Consider the following 21,166-nt stretch of genomic DNA (forward strand, 5'->3'; position numbering starts at 1 on the left):
CATTAATCATATCATTGGTGATTAAGAAGAGCACAGCGCTCCCTGCTGGTTAAAGAGAAGAATACCTGCTGCTTCAGCTATATAAATAAAATGTATTATTAGGGTACGTTCACACGTACAGGATCTGCTACATATTTTTTGCTGCATATTCTGTGCATCTGATTTTGCTACAATAACTTTAATGGATAGAAAAAATCAGCTGCAGAAAATATGCAGCCATAATATGCACAAAAAAATATGCAGCAGATCCTGTACTTATGAACGTACCCTTATGCAATACACATGAGCAATGATTTTTTTTTATTTTTTTCATGTATGTATTTATATGTTAGGCCTTAAAGGCTCCAATTTTATGTCAAGCATATCAGTTGTTGTCACTTTGGAAACCACTGCACTGTATTTTCTGCAGTGGATTCCAGAGCAAAATTCCACTCGGAAAATACGTAGTGTGAATGAGCCCTTAATCATTTTGAAGTGATATGACCTACCTAATAATCCCTGTTCACGATATGCTAAGAAGCTTTCTCTTGGAAAGGAAATATCTTGCTCTTTGGTGCCATTTATAGGTGATATCATCCCTATAAGTGCTTTACTTCTCTGAAAAACCTTAGAACATGACTGGGTATTATAAGCAAAGCCAGATTCTTTCCCAAAAAGGGGGTGTCACCCACAATAGTGCATTAATGGCCTGTAAGTTTCCCTAGGAGCTTTTGCCTCAAAGTAATGCTTTAATTATTAAAAGCTAAATATCCTTCATTAGAACATAGTCAAACCATTTTGTTGTTGGAGAGTCTGTATACCTCCTTCTCATAACCAGCTGTCCTGTTGCTTCTGACATAGAGCTTAAAAGCCTTTGCTACGCCCTCCCCCAGCAGAAGCTTTTGCTTCTGGGTTATGAGAGAATATATTTTTTATTATTACAGGCCATGGACATAATTTTCTATCTAATTGCACAATATAGCAACTTTCTCGCCTTAATAAAAAAAAAACTATGATCAAACCATTTTGTTGTTGTAGAGTCTGTATAACTCCTTCACGGAGCCAACTATCCTGCTGCTTCTGATGAATAGACCCCAAAGCCTTTGTTTGCTTCTCCCCCACTGACTCCAACAGCACAAAAATGCATGATTTTATATCTTGTATATAGTAGATCACTTTCTGAAACAGTTCCTTAAAACAAAATGCAGCCAATATCACACAAAGTCTGAACTTGGCCTCAGACGCTATTATTTAAGCCTAACTGCATGAGTTTCCGCTAGCTAGTTTAGATGCTCTAGGAATCTGTACATATGAACAGCTGCAAGTATTCACCATGACTATTAACTTACTGCACTAAGGTTATCAGTCAGCAAGAGGATTCCACATGGTTTTATAAGGCTTACTTGACAAATCTAGTTGGAGGTTGTGATCACTGGTGAATGACACTAATACGTTCTTCAACATAACTAAAGATTTAGTCTTCATAAAATCATTATTTGACCATCACATCACTTACCTGTTGTGATGCTCACAGGGGTGGTCACATTTTTATACACTTTCTTAGTCAGTCACACCCCTGCAGGACCAGACTGATTTTTTGGTAGATATCTATAGAAATGGACCAAAAAAGGTTTATTTAATAGTTCTGTATTTTTTCAAGCCATAACCTGAGAGCCTTTAGTTGTATTTCAAACTATAAGAGCATTGAGGTCAGGAGGTGAGGTGGGTAAATGAAAGTGTCTGCACCAAAATCTAGTGCAATTTGCACCAAAAGGGGTGGTGCTTACACTGTCTAAGTATACCATAGTTTTCATGTATTCCCCTTTTAGTTCTTTATTATCTTTGTAAAAAATACAGAGTTTTGTTATTATTAAAAAATGAAGACCACACCAGGTACCCTCCAAAACCTATTTTAAGTTTAGCCAGTGGCCCTACAGATCCAAGCAGGGGAAAACATAAAGCAAGGAAATATTGAAATGTATTACTTAAAACAAACAGGTTTGATGAATTGTACAATTTTGTCACAAATTGCAACAAAATAGAGTACAATGTGTGCACCAAATTTCTTATGCATTTCTGAAAAAAAAGTATTAAAAAGAAGTGTAGTTAAGCTGTAGAAAGTGCCAAATATGGCAGCCATGAAGTGGTAAAAAGAGAAACGTGTCTAACATGCCTAGTGTCAAACTCTTATGCAAATCCTAAATCCACATAAATATATAATAGATGGTTCATACAACACTATTAATATGTCTCACCCATTACATTTCGCATGTCTAAGGTGATATATGGCTGTTGGACACCTGTTCGAGCCCTAACTCACCTGCCTGTGTGCTGTATAAGCACGTCCATGGGAGTGGTGATTGGATGTTCAGTGTCTTGCACACAATACACCTCTATGTCAACAGCCATCTTCTGTTCAGGATGTAGCAGATGCATCACTTATGCAGCACCAGATCTTTGAGAAATGACTTGTATGGAAAAAAAAGAGGAACAGATGAACTGTGAACAACCAAACATTTATCTCCACTTCCTTTTCTAAAACGACACAGGGAAGGTCAAACAACACAAGTGCTGCTCAAAGATATTCCCCAGAACAAAGACTCTTGGCAACAGTTATAGTCATTTGCTTGTCTTCAAGAACTTTAAGGAAATATCAGCCTTGCCGATGCTGGACAGAAAACTGTCTCCACAAGATATGAGAATTAGAGGAAATCATCATTTTAGGTCTTTGTTGTCTAAAGGTCTGGTCCGAATGTCATTTAACAACATACAGAGCACAATCTATGCATTGAGTGGATTCCTTTCTGCACAGTCCAATTAAAGGGGTACTCCGCCCCTAGACATCTTATCCCCTATCCTCTGGGGACCCCCACGATCTCGGCTGTGGCACCCCAGACATCCGGTGCACAGAGCAAACTTCGCTCCATGCTGGATGACTTGCGATGCGGGGCAGAGGCTAGTGATGTCACTGTCACAGCCACGCCCCCTCAATGCAAGTCTATGAAAGGGGGCATGACGAACGTCATGCCCCCATTCATAGACTTGCATTGAGGGGGCATGACATCACGAGCGGGGCGTGACTGTGAGGTCACGAGCCTCCAGCGCTGCACCCAACACTCTAAACGGACGCTGGCTGCAGTGGGATATCGCGGGGATCAGACATCTTATCCCCTATCCTTTGGATAGGGGACACGATGTCTAGGGGCAGAGTACCCCTTTAAGTGCTTATATAGGAAGAATAGGAGACCTTCACAAGTGGGTTGATGGAAAGTTTAAAGGGGTTGTCTGCGGATAAAAGTCCAGACCTCAAGCATCAAGGCATCATTTATAAGGTGGGCACAAGAGCACAAGCACTGGGACCTCTACATCCACCCTCCCCACCCAAGCCATCTAAAAATAATTTTCTAGTTATGCACCTGGCAGTCACTATGAGTAATATATATCCACTGTTCATCTTTAGGACACCTTCAGAAAAATTGGAGATTACTTGATAGTTATTTTGAGATTCTATCCAGCCAAAGAGGTGAAGACATATTTGTGTAGCACATTTTAATGTAGTTCTCTCTCTTGATAGTTACCATATAGTCAACTAAGTGGAGAGGGCCGCATACATGGGAGGCAACCTTTTCTATATGTGACTGCAATAAGGGGTTAGTAAAGCCTGCTTGAGTTCACTTAGCGTTAATGCTCTAAGTCCCAGCTTTATGTTCTCATCCTATCAAAAATGGGATGCCGACATATACTGTGATTATTTTGCTGGACTAAACATTGTCGCACACCACACTACCGTGTAAAGCTAAATACACCTGTTGGAGTAGAAATAGGCCGATATGTAGTCACCAACAAACTACTTTTGAGACATTAAATTGAATAGATCCGTTGCTGTGCACCACAGTACACATCGGCATACATTTTTAGACAGGATACCTACATATAGCTAAATGTATAGCTATATCTTAAAGAGTACCTGTCACCAAACAAAACTTTTAATCCCTTCCAGCTATAGGACGTATGCATGCGTCCCAGCACCCGACATGTTCGCGCACTGGGATGTATGTGTGTGCTCCCCCTGTTCACCAACGGCGGCACCGCAATAAGATCGTGGGTCACCGTTGGTTGCTATGGCAGCAGGAGGTCAGCTGATGACCTCCTGTCTGCCTGCTACGGAAGCTTGTGAGATACAGCCAGAGGCTGGATCGCACAGTCTGTAGTGTGTGCAGCTCATCAGGCCATACTGTGCTGCAATACAAATGTAAAAGTGAAAAATAAAATAATAAAAGGTTGTTCAATACATGTATTAAGTGAAAAATAAAATATATAAATAATGCCCCTTTCCCAATTACAAAAAATTAGCCAGGTCATTAAGGTAAAAAAATGGGTCCTTCCTTAAGGGGTTAATACATTGTTCCTCATGTAATTATTGCACACTTTGCTAATTACTTGCTGTTAAAATTCTCAACCTTTATATGTTTTTAATGTGGGTGAAAAAACGACCACTAGGTTCTGTTCTGGTCCTTGCCACAAGTCAAACAATTAGTTTAGTCTCCTGGCAGGAAGTGCATGCGGGGCATGGTGAGGCACAGCTCTCATAGGCTTCAGTGATGTTGCGCCTGCTGGGGAACACCCACTTTCTCCTGCCGGGAGCTCACACAATGTGAGTAAGGGGATAGGTATAATACACAGCTTTTTAAAGCTCGGAAATTTTTTTTAAGTGCAGGAGGGGTGTTAGTAGAGTATTTAGGGAATCTAATCTGAGTTAGTTTAAAAAATATGGTTTGATGACAGGTACTCTTTAAGCATTAACACTGAGTGAACCCATCCTTTTCTGCAAAAACTGTGTCTGCCAAATGATTGCCACATCTCCTATGATGATAGGCCTAAGGAGTTAACCAGTACATCTCCAGTTGGCCCTGGTAAAATTGCTCATATGAATCCAACAAAAACAGAAATACGGTATGATATCCATTGGCATCCAGTGGTACGTTATAGATCCACACTATGTTTATAGCACACCCAAAGGCTAGATGATATCTGGGACATATGTATATTTGTTCTATTTCCAGTAGAAATGTTGCTAAGGGTGCATTTACTGAACATGTTTGTAAGCATTGTACATTGGACAAATGGTATCAGCTGTGATATTATCATCTAGTGACTGATGCACATGCTGTAGATCCATTGCTAATACTGAGCATACACAGCACTGCATTCTCACATAGAACATTTACAGGCCAACATTTATTTTAATGCCTATTCCTAAATTAGCCACAGCCAAGTGTGAAAATGGATACTCTGCCCTTTTCTGCAGCTGGTAATATTACATTTTCACAATTCTCCATTGAACTATTAAATAGGGGATTCTATTCCAAAAGGACTTTAAAGAACAAGCAAACAAACATCACGTATCAGCCAGGTCTGTGTGTCGAGTGTGAGAACAGAGCCGCTGTGCACTGTGTTCCCAGTCTGCAAACACAGTCCCTGCATGTGGAGTCAGGAACACAAAACAAGAGGAGCAGAACAGAAGGCAATAGGGACAGGCTGGGCCTTTGTTAACATTGTACTCAGCACCTTTACAAATCTAACTGTACATTGGATTGGGCCCAACCCCATTGGAGACACTCAAAGTAGGTGCAGCTTGTGCCCCACTGACACCGGGGATAGCCCCTGAGACTTGTTTGCAGCTGCATTTGCTACTTCTCAACACACAATGCTTGGCTCAAATAGACTGGTAAGTTCTCCAAGAGTCAGACATAGATATCACTGTTATGTGGTCAGACGGCCCTCTTGTTTCCATGTATGCTTGTTTTATATGGGCTCGTAGTGGGCATTAGCTGTGTTTATAAGCTATGGGCAGTTAACGGGCATCAGCTTTGCTCAGGTATCCGTATTTGTCCATTAATATAGCATAAGCTGTTAGTTGAGTATGTCACTGGGGAGAAGCCATGCAGTATTGTATGCTACCCTTTTAGTCTTGTGTATGGCCTAATGTTATGTATTGGATGATAGATTCTTGGCATGGATGGAAGGAAAGAGGAAATAAGTTTGTGTCTTAGTTATATGTATTTTGTTTTTTACTATGACCTTTTTTGCCACATACAATTGAACCATTCACATGTTTAAGTTTTTTTTCCCTACTAAAAAATTGCATTATATTTCTGAATATACTAAATTTATACAGGTGGCTGCCTAAAATCTATAGCCTTTTATACAGCCTGTTATATCTATAATGCATATAATAGAATTCAATAAACACATAGCTTGTGATAACTATCCCACATTTGAATGTACTTGATATGTCATATGATCCATTCAACTATAGCTATCTGATAATAGCCTGTAATACATACAACCCTTCTGATAATAGCCTGTGATACATACAACCCTTCTGATAATAGCCTGTGATACATACAACCCTTCTGATTGTAGCCTGTGATACATACAACCCTTCTGATAATAGCCTGGAATACATACAACCCTTCTGATAATAGCCTGTGATACATACAACCCTTCTGATAATAGCCTGTGATACATACAACCCTTCTGATAATAGCCTGTGATACATACAACCCTTCTGATAATAGCCTGTGATACATACAACCCTTCTGATAATAGCCTGTGATACATACAACCCTTCTGATAATAGCCTGGAATACATACAACCCTTCTGATTGTAGCCTGTGATACATACAACCCTTCTGACAATAGCCTGTGATACATCCAACCCTTCTGATAATAGCCTGGAATACATACAACCCTTCTGATTGTAGCCTGTGATACATACAACCCTTCTGATAATAGCCTGTGATACATACAACCCTTCTGATAATAGCCTGGAATACATACAGCCCTTCTGATAATAGCCTGGAATACATACAACCCTTCTGATAATAGCCTGTGATACATACAACCCTTCTGATAATAGCCTGTGATACATACAACCCTTCTGATAATAGCCTGTGATACATACAACCCTTCTGATAATAGCCTGTGATACATACAACCCTTCTGATTGTAGCCTGTGATACATACAACCCTTCTGATAATAGCCTGTGATACATACAACCCTTCTGATAATAGCCTGTGATACATACAACCCTTCTGATAATAGCCTGTGATACATACAACCCTTCTGATAATAGCCTGTGATACATACAACCCTTCTGATAATAGCCTGTGATACATACAACCCTTCTGATAATAGCCTGTGATACATACAACCCTTCTGATAATAGCCTGGAATACATACAACCCTTCTGATAATAGCCTGGAATACATACAACCCTTCTGATTGTAGCCTGTGATACATACAACCCTTCTGATAATAGCCTGGAATACATACAACCCTTCTGATAATAGCCTGGAATACATACAACCCTTCTGATTGTAGCCTGTGATACATACAACCCTTCTGATAATAGCCTGGAATACATACAACCCTTCTGATAGTAGCCTGGAATACATACAACCCTTCTGATTGTAGCCTGTGATACATACAACCCTTCTGATAATAGCCTGGAATACATACAACCCTTCTGATAATAGCCTGTGATACATACAACCCTTCTGATAATAGCCTGTGATACATACAACCCTTCTGATAATAGCCTGGAATACATACAACCCTTCTGATTGTAGCCTGTGATACATACAACCCTTCTGATAATAGCCTGTGATACATACAACCCTTCTGATAATAGCCTGGAATACATACAACCCTTCTGATAATAGCCTGGAATACATACAACCCTTCTGATAATAGCCTGTGATACATACAACCCTTCTGATAATAGCCTGTGATACATACAACACTTCTGATAATAGCCTGTGATACATACAACCCTTCTGATAATAGCCTGTGATACATACAACCCTTCTGATAATAGCCTGTGATACATACAACCCTTCTGATAATAGCCTGGAATACATACAACCCTTCTGATTGTAGCCTGTGATACATACAACCCTTCTGATAATAGCCTGTGATACATACAACCCTTCTGATAATAGCCTGTGATACATACAACCCTTCTGATAATAGCCTGTGATACATACAACCCTTCTGATAATAGCCTGTGATACATACAACCCTTCTGATAATAGCCTGTGATACATACAACCCTTCTGATAATAGCCTGGAATACATACAACCCTTCTGATAATAGCCTGGAATACATACAACCCTTCTGATAATAGCCTGGAATACATACAACCCTTCTGATTGTAGCCTGTGATACATACAACCCTTCTGATAATAGCCTGGAATACATACAACCCTTCTGATAATAGCCTGGAATACATACAACCCTTCTGATAATAGCCTGGAATACATACAACCCTTCTGATTGTAGCCTGTGATACATACAACCCTTCTGATAATAGCCTGTGATACATACAACCCTTCTGATAATAGCCTGTGATACATACAACCCTTCTGATAATAGCCTGTGATACATACAACCCTTCTGATAATAGCCTGTGATACATACAACCCTTCTGATTGTAGCCTGTGATACATACAACCCTTCTGATAATAGCCTGTGATACATACAACCCTTCTGATAATAGCCTGGAATACATACAACCCTTCTGATTGTAGCCTGTGATACATACAACAGAGGTCATCTGATGGTAGTCTATAATACATAAATACATATTATTGTATCATATAGCACGTACGATCTATCTTACCGAAAGCACATATGATCGATCTAATAATAGTCTGTAAAATAAATAACTTATCCTGTTGTAGATAAGAAAGACATTAGCATGTACATGCAATTGTAGCCTGTAATACATATCTGTAATGTAATACATATAAGACAATCAAGTGTAGCCTGTGATACATTGTGCTGTATTCTGTAAATACATATCATCTATTTAATTGTAGCCTGAAAACAAACTATTCTACTTTGACTAAGGCGGTTAATACTTAAACTAGTACCGATTGTTACCTGTAATACCTACAATGAATTCAAAAGGAATGTGTAATCCCAGTTGTAGCATGTTAATACACATAACACACCTGACTGTAGCCTATAATACATATACCTAACCTGATTATAGGCTGTATATATATATATATATATATGTTTATATATGTATGTGTGCATCAGATTTTTATATTTATATGTGGAACATAAAATTATGTTTTCCGGACATATTAATAGATTTTGTGTTACATTTTATGTCACATTACCAGTAATTTACTTGACCACTTTAGACCCTGCTCAACAAGTGGCAGAATAGGCTGCATAATGGTCATCAGCTGGATGGCTTCTATTATGTTAGTATAGTCATATGGAAGTGCTCAGAGAGCAGCGATTCTGACAAGCCTAAGAAATATTGTGTGTTGTGTTTCTAAGCTAGTCCTATGTGGAGGATGTTTATAGGAACATGTCACTTGCTGGTTTATTGTACCTTCGGGCCTGCTGGTCTGTCCTTTTTCCTTCCCGGTGATATTCACTAACACCTGAGTGCAGGAAAGAATAAAAACGTGACCTTAATCCCCTTCTTAGCTTCACAGATTGTGCAGACGAAATGCTTGAAATGTCGTTGAGCTTTTCTTAGCACTAAACCAGAGAAGTCTAAAGGGTTTAAGAACTCTTACTATCAAAATTATTTTTCAGAAACTACAACTACATACAGTACATCCACTTGAGTTAAAACACACAACCTATCTTTTTTATTCACTGATAGTTCATGTAGGACTGTGCTCCTAAAAGAGATCACAATATGGTCTAAGGATCTATTCACACGTACAGTCTCCTGCACATGTTTGATGCACGGGGCTTGAAGCTTCAGATTTTAAGGGGTACTCCACTGCTCTGCGCTTGGAACAAACTGTTCCGAACACTGTAGCCAGCGCCGGGAGCTTGTGATGTCATAACCCCGCCCCCTCGTCATGTCACACCTTGCCCCCTCAATGCAAGTCTATGGGAGGGGGCGTCATGGCTGTCACGCCCCCTCCCATAGACTTGCATTGAGGGGGCGGGATGTGACATCATGAGGGGGTGGGGTTATCATGTCACAAGTTCCCGGTGCTGGCTCCAGCATTCAGAACAGTTTGTTCTAAATGCTGAGCAGCGGAGTACCCCTTTAAAGCTGTGTTCAGTCATTTAGTTTACAGTGAAATCTGCAGCAAAAAATCAGAAACTTAATATCTAGTGGATGAAATATGTGAAGGATACTGTATGTGTGAATACATCATAAAGGAGTATCCCTATCTCAGACATTCATGACATATCCCCATGATAGATGCAGGTACTATCGCTGGCCCAAATGACCTGGTTGCAAGGTGGCCTGGGGGCTTTATACATTATTTCTGTAATTTGTGATTGTAGATATAGGTCCCGCGCATTTAGGGCATATCACAGGGATATGGTAAAGCCAATAACTCCCTAATAAAGGCACTGGTAGAAAAATATATGCGGCAACTTACATCGTGTAGGTGACAGGCAGGGGGGAAATAATGGAAGTGCCTCCTTAATAAATTGTTATAATGGTTAGAGGTCTGCTATTTTGATACAGAGCTACAATTTCCCTCCCCTAGGGGTTCAATGTATAAATGATATACAGTCATTAGCTTCCTTATAGTGATGAATAAAAGGGGTATTTTAATCGGAAGTACTTACTTCCTATCCACATGATACGGAATAGCAAGCTGATCAGTGGGGGTCTGACCACTGGTACTCCCACCAATCCAGAGAATGGACACAAAATTGTCCTAAAAATTGATAGTACGGTAAATGAGTGAGTGGCCAGACCTTCATTCATTCTTTATGGGGCTGCTGTACATTGACAAGTGCTGAAAATCAACTGAACTTTTATTTATAATTACGGTATTCAAATAGAAACTGTGATGCCCTTACAGCTTTTGGGTTACAAAATGATCAAATCACCACATTCCGAAAAACATTTCCCATCTATATATTAGATAGATATGAGCTAGATATATATATATATATATATATATATATATATATATATATCCTTGTAATCTATATAACTAAAACAAATTCAACTTAGTTTGCTTTTTTAAAGTGTCTGGACCAGATATGGTTTTCTTACAAGTTACGAGGACATTTGTAGGCTGCACGGTACAATTGTGTGTTATCTAAAATATTTACATTTAAAAAGTGCGGTGACAGCAACTAGAAGGTCAGATTTTTCAATACTGGAGTCTAATATGATTTCACATATAATGGCCCTCATTTACTAAGTTTTCCGGGTTGTATTTTTTCTTTTTTCCCACTGATAGCTAGGGCTTTTCACACATATTTACTAATGTGTCGCATGTGAGTGCCGCACAATGTCGCATGTGAGTTATAGTGTCGCAGCAGAATCCCTATCGGATTCTAACAAGATTCCTGTCAGAATTCATTCCACTCAGAAGCGCGGGAGTGTGAGAAAAGAACTGCTTTCTGTTTGCTGGAGATTATGGCTGCAGCAAACAGAAAGCACATTCCCAAACCCCCTCCTGTCACATTCCCCCCTTGTCACAATCACCTCCCCCCCCTCCTGTCACATTCCCCCCTTGTCACATTCCTCTCCCCCCCCTCCTGTCACATTCTTGTACTGCAGTAATACACTGGGTTTAATTCCCGGGCGGATTTCAAATCTTCCACGAGACCTGGGAAACCTAGTGTATTACTGCAGAACAAGACCTCTCCCCATCAGCCAATCACTGGCTTGACATGTGACACCACTGTGGCCAGTGATTGGCTGAAAAGGGAAAGGTCCTACTGTACCAAGAAGAGAGGAAACTCCAGAACACACGGAGACGAATCTGCAGGGATCGGGACTAGGTGAGCAAAATGTTAATGTTTTATTTTTCTCCCTGCGCACTTTGCTCAGTGTTTTCCAAGCAGGGTGCCTCCAGCTGTTTTGAAACTACTACTCCCAGCATGCCCGGACAGCCTTTGCCGGTTCGGGCATGCTGAGAGGTGTAGTTTTGCAATAACCGGAGGCACCCTGGTTGGGAAATAGTTTGCACAAACTTGAACACGTTTTTTGCAACAGCTTGCAGCTGTCGGTTAAAAAACAACACAAAACCCGAGTAATGTGGTCGGGAAAATTGGTAAATATGTGTGAAAGTAAGGTTTTTGTCGGGGAACGCCCCTTTTTAGGCTTTTCAGCAAGCCGAGTCGGGTGGTTCGGGAATTAGTGTCGCAACATGTCGCACATTGTCTGCAATGTGCTACAACATAAACCCGACAAATGCTGTCGGTTTGGCGATAGTAAATGAGGGCCAATGTAGTAATTAAGGAAAATTGTACGGGGAGATGGCTACATTGTACAAAATATTGAGATAAGCAGTGACTAATAAAACAGAAGCATGCTCACAAAACATGGGTGAGAAGGTAAGCGGGAATAGCAGATTTGGGTATTGGGATAATGTTTTAATGAATTTATCAACAGGTTTAGGGCCTTTTTTGGTGTAGAAAAGTTTCAGAAATGTCTCTTTTGCTCAAAATTTGTGAGACTTTCTGCTGCACACTCCTGGTTTTTCACTTTGCAGTGGTAGTTTTGAAGGGTGACTTTTCTTGGAAAAAAAAGTTGAAAGTTTGGCGCAATGTCCTCAAGTACACCTCAGACATACACCAGCCCAGACCTGCCTTACAAAACTGCCTGTGGAAAACTGGAAGAAGTTAAACACTTTAAGCGTAATGAATTGAAAAGTCACAGAAGGTGGACCTTGCAAAGTGGGGTACTGAAGCATCATAAAAAAAAAAAAGAAATGTTCTAGCACTTGATTTATCATTGGCCACATAAACCTTTAATACATTTGCAGCAAGTACACATTACCACCACACAAATACTTAGTACTTACTTCCTATCCACAGGATAGGCAATTGCAAGCTGATTGGTGGGGGTCCGACCACTGAGACTCCCATCGATCCAGAGAATGGACACAAAATTGTCCTGAAAATGGATGGTTAGGCTAATGGATGGTTCTTTATGGGGCTGCTGAACATTGACAAGTAATGGTTTCCATACAGGTTTTTTTCTGGCATTCTTTGGAAAACTGCCACTGTAGTTTTTGAGCCAAAGTCAGAAGTGGATCCAGTAGGCAGGAGAAGTAGAGGTCCTTCCTTTATTTTTCCTATTTTTTCCCTTCTGGCTTTGGTTCAAAAACTACAGCGGCAGTTTTAGGGGAAAAAAAAAACCGGCAGAAGAAGAGGATTGGGATGAGCAAGTTTAAAAGGGGGGTGGTATACAAGTTGGTTTTTTTTTAAGCCAGCTTGCTAACTGTACGTGTATGGTTATATTAAAAAAATACTACAAGTTGCAGAATGTTATAAGGATAGAAGTACAGTTCTGACATATGAAAACTGGCTAATTAAAAATAGGAAAGATGGAATAAAAATTTCAGGGAATACATTGGGAAATAGTTGAGGTATTGAGGTTAACGTGTTAGGTAGGGATTACAAAAAAAATTTCCGCAACACCAAGTGAGGGGGTGGTAATTTGTGGATTTTGGAAAATGTGTACTTTAATATTTTAAAAAGTGAATAAAGAACATAAAAATAGTAAAACAAAAAAAGAACCAAAGCAAAAAAAATAAAAAAATAAAAAAACAGATATGACAGAGCAAAAAGCCACTGTAAAATCTTTGGGTGTGCCACTGCTGAGCTGTGGACTTTGCCAAAAGAATACATGGCCCCAAAACAAACAAGAGTCAGAGAGTCAATTGAAACAATGGAAAGAATTAAAAAACTCTTTCAAAATAGAAATCCATGTGGTGTGTGGCAAAAGATGTTGGTTGTTCTTAGGCAGCTGTCTTTACAAATTGATGCAAGTATAAGCAAAATGGGAAGGTTAGAAAATTAAAACATACAGGTAGACTAAGACAGATGTCAAAGCATCAGGATAGCAAACGCGTCAATGTGGCTGAATGAACCAGCTAAACATGAGAAAACAAGCTAAAAAGAAGAAATCATAGAGCATTGGATGAAAGTGATATACAGTGATAAATCACCAATCTGCATTGGCCAAGGAGATGATAGTGGAACTTTTGTCTGGTACCATTCTAATGAAAAAAAGAAAACAGATTTGGTGATGATGAAATAATGTTCAGGATATTATTGCATCTTCCTACAGAGCAAAGAGTGTTAAAGCTTTCTTTAAGGAAAGGTATTTGAATTCAATGACCAGAAAATACAATACAATCCGTTTTAAAATGGTGGAAAGAAATATGTATCCTTTTTTTAATGTGTGTCCCATGATGTACCTCTCACTACCCAAAAAATGAAGAAAAATAAAATTCTTTGAGGTAGGTTTCATAAAGCTAGAATGATCAACTATTAAACAAACATTGAATTGTTTCAGTGATAGTATACCGTATTTTTCGCCCTATAGGACGCACCGGCGTATAAGACGCACCCAATTTTTAGGTGCAAAATCTAAAAAAATAAAGATTTTGAACCCAATAGTGGTCTTCAACCTGCAGAACTCCAGATGTTGCAAAACTACAACTCCCAGCATGCCAGGACAGCCAACGGCTGTCCGGGCATGCTGGGAGTTGTAGTTTTGCAACATCTGGAGGTCCGCAGATTGAAGACCACTGCATAGGAGGTAATACTCACGTGTCCCCGCCGCTCCGGACCCGTCACCGCTGCCCTGGATGTCGCTCCATCGCTGTCGCCGTGTCCCCGTCGCTGTCGGACACGTCTCTGCTGCCGGCCGGGTATCCTCGCTTTCCGTCGCCGTCATCACGTCGTTACGCACGCCGACGCACGTACGCGACGACGTGATGACGAGGAAGGAGAGCGCCGGCCATACAGGGGATCCCTGAACGGAGAAGACAGCGAGGAGTCAGGTAAGGTCCCTCCCAGTGTCCTGTAAGCACTAACCCGGCTATTCAGTCGGGCTGTTCGGGACCGCCGCGGTGAAATCGCGGCGGTCCCGAACAGCCCGACTGAACAGCCGGGTTAGTGTCACTTTCCCTTCAGACGCGGCGGTCAGCTTTGATCGGCGCGTCTGAAGGGTTAATACAGGGCATCACCGCGATCGGTGATGTCCTGTATTAGCCGCGGGTCCCGGCCGTTGATGGCCGCAGGGACCGCCGCGATAGGGGTGTATTCGCCGTATAAGACGCACCGACTTTTTTCCCCCCAGTTTTGGGGAAGAAAAAGTGCGTCTTATACGGCGAAAAATATGGTACATCCTCAGATTACGTAAATATGCCAGGGGTTGCACTTTTATGTTGTAGAATATTTAGCAATTCAATGCAAATGTCAATACTTTGGCCACAGACCATGGCCATTATCTGCTATGTGTACAATTCCTCATAGACGTTATGTCATGATTTAGGGAGGTCAAACTTGTTAATACTGGAAAATAGATGTTGTTTGACAAAATGATTTACTAACGCAAGTTTGTCTACCTTTACAGTTACTTTTGTATGCGAGTTCTCTCCTACTCATCCATGTCCTTGGCTCAGACACGGCAAAACCTTCTAAAAACAGGAAAAAAGTTCAAAGCAAAGGCCACGGGAAGACATCTCCAGACCCTGTGCTGGGAGTAAATTCTTTTGCTCCTTCACAGATCTATAGTTTAGTGGAGGAGTATGAACAAAGTTTGGTGGAGATGGTTACCCAGCTACGAAATGGCTCAGAATCTTCTGGTGGAAAATGTGAAGTGAACCTGAGGCTTTGGCTTTCTAACAGAAGAAGCCTATCACCCTGGACTTACAGGTAACATTTTTGGACAACTAACATGTCTTATTTGCCAAATTCAAATAAAAGCATAACATTTTAAGGAAAGAACTCAATATACTGATAGAATGGCACCAGAACCATCATTGTGCATTGTTATGGTGGCTAGCACGATGGCTCAGTGGTTAGCTCTGTTGCAATACAGCGCTAAGCATCCAGCTTTGAATATGAGGCCTACATCTGGAGTTTGCATGTTCTTCCCCTTCAGATGCTCACTTTTCTGTAATATTATAGCATGCAGAATATAATTAATTTGAAATTTAGAACATGAGCCCCAATGGGGACACAACCATTGTCCTCTAAGTGTCCTTTCTGCCCGATTGCCATTCATTGCTTCTATAGAGCCCTTCTATGACAAAAGTGTACTAATAAAAGGCAATAAATGGCAAAAGAGTATAAAGGAGGTCCTCAATGGAAGTACAACAAGGGGATAATAATTGAAAAATGTGCGTCCTCACTGGATTATACACACCAATATGTATGCAGTTGTTTTTTTGTTTCTATGTAGATACTGATTCAGCCCTCAAGCATTTTATTGGTAGTTGCATTTTAATTTGTGCAGTTCCTTATGTCATTTGTGTGACTCATTTTTAAAACTGATAAAAATTATCAACATAGTCCACATGGACAACAGTGTCATTTCATTTTCCTAGGGTTTGAACGCTTGCCTCCCACCATGTATGGGTCTTGGGAAAACTTAGTAAAAAAGAAAAACATATAAACAAAAGCATCAAATTGCTACATAATATATGATACAAAAAATCAAGTGAGGGCACTAAAGAGCAATTTTGATGATGCCCATTTCCATGATGCCCATGGCGAACCCTGTTGGCTGCAACATCCTGTGTAGCAGCCTGAAGCGGCAGTGGTGCTGAATATGTGAAAAATGGAGGGGATAGTATGCATTGTTATGACTTCCTCTTCCCTGCCATGGGTTAATTTTGGCACAAGATGGAAAACCCCTTTAACATCTCCAAAGTAAACCTTGTGATGTCCTCATTTTTCCTATCACTCCAGCAATCTAAAATTCCTCTAAGATCCTTTTCACTACCTTGGGCTATTTTAGTCACTTTCTTCTCTCTCCAAGTTTCACACTCACACACACTTTTCCTCTTTTCTGCATGCCCTTTATCTTTCGCCAGCCTGCAAAGAACATGTCAGGACTCTGCTCACATTCATTTTTCAAGTAGCTGGGTTACTTACTAATTGAGGTGCTTGGAAATCTTATAAAGGCTCAGGGCAAGAAGAAGATAATGTCCTTCAGAAATACATTTGTCAGTTCTGAGTGCCGCTTCAGAAACTTTATTTGCCAATTGTAGTCACCCACTTAGAAGCAAATGACAAACAAACACAACTAGAGAATATAAAGTTCTACTGTAAGAGAAAGATAGTTGAAAAGCTGTTGTCATAAACCAGCTATTAAAGTCAATACATTTCACTTCATATCCTACAGATGGACACTACACATCTTTTAACTTTTCATTTATTCTTGATAAAGGCTGAGACCCCAACGGGTAATAATGGAGGGCCATGGCCTATATTAGCTGTGGTTAAACTGGTAAGATATAGGATATAACTACATATGCCAAGTAAACATGCCTAATAATTTTATAAATACCAGTGATGTAGGATTTAGAGTATATATTACTAATAAAGGTAATTTCTAAGGCTCTATTAGTTTAACTTTAGTTTTTAGCTTTTTTTTTTGTTACTTTACAGAACCCTTATTTTGTTCTCTTTGCATGTATGACATATCACAATCCAACAAGCTTGAAAGGAAATCTGTCATCAGTATCACCTGCCCTAACCTGTCATACAGGCTTGTAGTGCAGGTGATACTGATCAAAATGATACTTACAATGTCCTGAATGGTCCAGCCGTGCCCCCCCCCCCCCCCCCCCCCCCGGTCCTTGGGCATGGCGAGCTAGGACTGGAGTTTCGGAACCCCACATGATCTTCTGCTGGGCGGGCTCTCACCCGGCTCATCAATATGCACGGCCTCCCTCCCTGCTTTCGTGGCACGGTGCATGCCAGAGAACACCCAGAAGCGATGTCCGTTTCAGCCTCACGAGGCTGAAATTGACGCCGCTTCTGTGAGTACTCTGGGAACGGCGCAAGTCCCGTGGTGAAGACCTGCCATGAAAGCAGGGAGGGAGGCCGTTCATATTGATGAGCCGGGCCGAGCGCCCGCCCGGCAGAAGATCACGTGGGGTGCCCAGAGCTCCGGTCCTAGCTCCGACCATGTCCCAAGGACCTCATTTACATAAAAAGAAAACAGCGATAATGGCGCAACGGCTGGACCATTCAGGACATTGTAAGTATCATTTTGATCAGCATCACCTGCACTACAAGCCTGTATGACAGGTTAGTGCGGGTGACACTGATGACAGATTTCCTTTAAGATCACTGGAATTTAAGCAAACTGGGTGGCTCCCGTGTGTTCAATCGAGGTGCTGCACACCCTAGTACAGGACCATATTCAGACTTATCAAAGATCACACACCACGAGGATTGTGTTTATCCAAAGTTTTTATCCATTCCTTCAAATGCAAAATACGTAGCCAGGGTCCATGGATTAGGCGTCTTTGGAAATCATGTGCCTCAGCCGAGGGCTCCTGTTCCTGGCCATAATCCTGGTTAATCCTCCGGGCTGGAAGTCGAAGCTCTCAGCCTCTCTGAGCGCCGGCTGTTTGGTGACGTTTTAGGTGTGTTACATCCCTTTTTCAAACCTTTCACAGCAACAACAAGGTACACCATATGGATAAATTGAAAAGAAAGAAGATAAGCCAATAATCATAATAAAAATGGGGAAATATCCTCCTATTTGTATACTTGATAAAAAATACCGTTACCGGTATTTAAAGCACGCTCACAGGCTGAGTTTGCTTCAAACCCAGTGGGACCCAGGGGTAAAGGGTTAACCCTTTAGATGCTGCGATCAAAGCTGATTGCGGGATCTAAAATGAAAATAAAACAATCCCAGCAGCTCAGCGGAGCTGATCAGGACCATCGCGATGTCCTGATCAGCTGAGAGGACGGTGGGAGGGCCCTTACTTGCCTCCTCGCCATCTGATTGGTGATCCTCTGCTGCCTCCAGCCTCCACAGCACCAATAGCACTGATCAATGCTGAGCCAAAGCTCAGCACTGAACAGTGTATGCTTAAAAAAATAAATACCGTAAATAAAAAAAAGTTAAAGGGGTATTCCAGGCAAAAACTTTTTCATATACGGTATATATCAACTGACTCCGGAAAGTTAAACAGATTTGTAAATTACTTCTATTAAAAAATCTTAATCTTTCCAATAGTTATTAGCTTCTGAAGTTTTCTGTCTAACTGCTCAATGATGATGTCACGTCCTGGGAGCTGTGCATGATGGGAGAATATCCCCATAGGAGCTGCACAGCTCCTGGGACGTGAGTCATAAGAACGCAGTTAGACAGAAAACAGCAACTCAACTTCAGAAGCTAATAACTATTAAGGATTAAGATTTTTTAATAGAAGTAATTTCAAATCTGTTTAACTTTCCGGAGCCAGTTGATATATAAAAAAAGTTTTTGCCTGGAATACCCCTTAACGGAAAATGTGTAAAAACATTTTTTAAAAGAGATAATAAAAGTGAATAAGACCCTCCCCTAATAAAAGTTTTAATCACCCACTCCTTTTCCCATTTTTTTTTTAAATAAAATGTAATCAATAATAATAATAAAGGTTCGTTAAACTGCACGGTCAATGCAGTACACATAAAAAATATACTAAAGTCCAAAGTTGCGCACTTTTGGGTCACTTAATATACCATAAAAAATGTACAAAAAGTGATTAAAACTAAAATTGTATCGATAAAAACTGCAGACCACGGCGCAAAAAATGAACAGTCATTAAGCCTCGTATACGGAAAAATAAAAAAAAGGTATAGGGGTCAGAAGATGACAATTTTAAACATACTAATTTTGGTGCATGTAGTTATTTTTTTTAACTAGTAAAATAAAACCTACATGAATTGGGTATCCTTGTAAACGTATGGACCTACAGAATAAAGATAAGGTATCATTTTTAACAAAAAGTGCACTGCGTAGAAACAGAAGCCCCCAAAAGGTACCAAATGACAGCTTTTACTTTTATTTCACCCCCACTAATAAGTTTTGTCAGTTTTTCTGCAGATTTTGTTATAAAATAAGTGAAGTGATTACAAAGTACAATTGGTGACGCAAAAAACAAGCCTTTATATGGGTCTTTAGGTGCAAAATTGAAAGCGGTATGATGGTTAGAAAAGGGGGAGGAGGAAAAAAATACAAAAGTGCAAAAACGAAAAATTGCCTGGCCCTCAAGTCCAATATGGGCTTCGTCCTTAAAGGGGTATTCCCGTGGAAAACTTTTTTTTTTTTTAATCAACTGGTGCCAGAAAGTTAAACTGATTTGTAAATCACTTCTATTGAAAAATCTTAATCCTTCCAGTACTTTTTAGGGGCTGTATACTAAAGAGAAATCCAAAAAAGAAATGCATTTCCTCTGATGTCATGACCACAGTGCTCTCTGCTTACCTCTGCTGTCCATTTTAGGAACTGTCCAGAGCAGCATATGTTTCCTATGGGGATTTTCTCCTGCTCTGGACAGTTCCTAAAATGGACAGCAGAGGTCAGCAGAGAGCACTGTAGTCATGGCATCAGAGGAAATGCATTTCTTTTTTGGATTTCTCTTTAGTATACAGCCCCTAAAAAGTACTGGAAGGATTAAGATTTTTTAAGAGAAGTGATTTACAAATCTGTTTAACTTACTGGCACCAGTTGATTTAAAAAAAAAAAAAAAAGTTTTCCACGGGAGTACCCCTTTAAGGGGTTAAGCATTGAATTTAGAACACTATAGTCTTCTTGGTCATAACTGTTGCACATTCATAGGACATTTGTTTGCCTTCTTCCAGTATAAACCATGACGAGAACCGCATCCCACTTGACATACCAGAAGCTCGATGTCTATGCACTGGCTGTATCAACCCTTTCACTATGCAGGAGGACCTGAGCATGTCAAGTATTCCCATCTATAGCAAGATACCTGTACGTAGGCGATTCTGTGAGAACAGCTCGGCCGGACTTAGGGGAAGGAGAAGAAAGAAGTGCCACAAAGAATATACTGCAGTCATGGAGAACATAGCTGTAGGCTGTACATGTATCTTCTGAAGACAGGGCTGCTTCCTCTTATCCGCTCAGATTTTCATTCCTGTATATATAACAATGGCAGTGTAATTCCACAGTCAGTAGTAATTCAATAACAAAGCAGGTATGTACCCTTCTGTCTGTACAACTTATAGATGGCTTAAAGTGAATTTTTCTATTTATTTCACAATACTCCACAAACCACATATTCTTCAAAAAACATTACTGCAAATCCTACTTGTCTGTCATGTAACCTGAGGCAAAATATCAACTAATAAAATCCATAATTTGGCAGTGAATCAAAACCTTCATTTTTTCATAT

General features: G+C 40.3%; 1 protein-coding gene and 1 long non-coding RNA gene across 6 annotated transcripts in view; one reads left to right on the forward strand and one right to left on the reverse strand.

The window, feature by feature from the left end:
* The window catches only part of LOC130369457 (uncharacterized), a 72,624-nt gene extending 71,038 nt beyond the window's left edge, over window positions 1-1,586 (reverse strand). The window contains exon 1 of the long non-coding RNA XR_008892766.1: window positions 1,496-1,586. This is a non-coding gene — a long non-coding RNA (uncharacterized LOC130369457). The remainder of the gene's footprint in view (window positions 1-1,495) is intronic.
* Window positions 1-21,166, forward strand: part of IL17B (interleukin 17B) — a 115,918-nt gene extending 94,752 nt beyond the window's left edge. For 3 of the 5 annotated variants that reach the window (XM_056574759.1, XM_056574760.1, XM_056574756.1), the window contains exons 2-3: window positions 15,373-15,674; window positions 20,613-21,165. In XM_056574759.1, the coding sequence (XP_056430734.1) occupies window positions 15,373-15,674; window positions 20,613-20,868 (558 nt within the window). In that variant the 3' untranslated portion in view covers window positions 20,869-21,165. Of the gene's footprint in view, window positions 1-3,135; window positions 3,312-5,432; window positions 5,708-15,372; window positions 15,675-20,612 lie in introns of those variants that run through there. The other 2 variants (XM_056574757.1, XM_056574758.1) reach the window with 2 other exon arrangements.

This window comes from Hyla sarda, chromosome 4 (assembly GCF_029499605.1).
Source record: "Hyla sarda isolate aHylSar1 chromosome 4, aHylSar1.hap1, whole genome shotgun sequence".
Taxonomy (NCBI): domain Eukaryota; kingdom Metazoa; phylum Chordata; class Amphibia; order Anura; family Hylidae; genus Hyla; species Hyla sarda.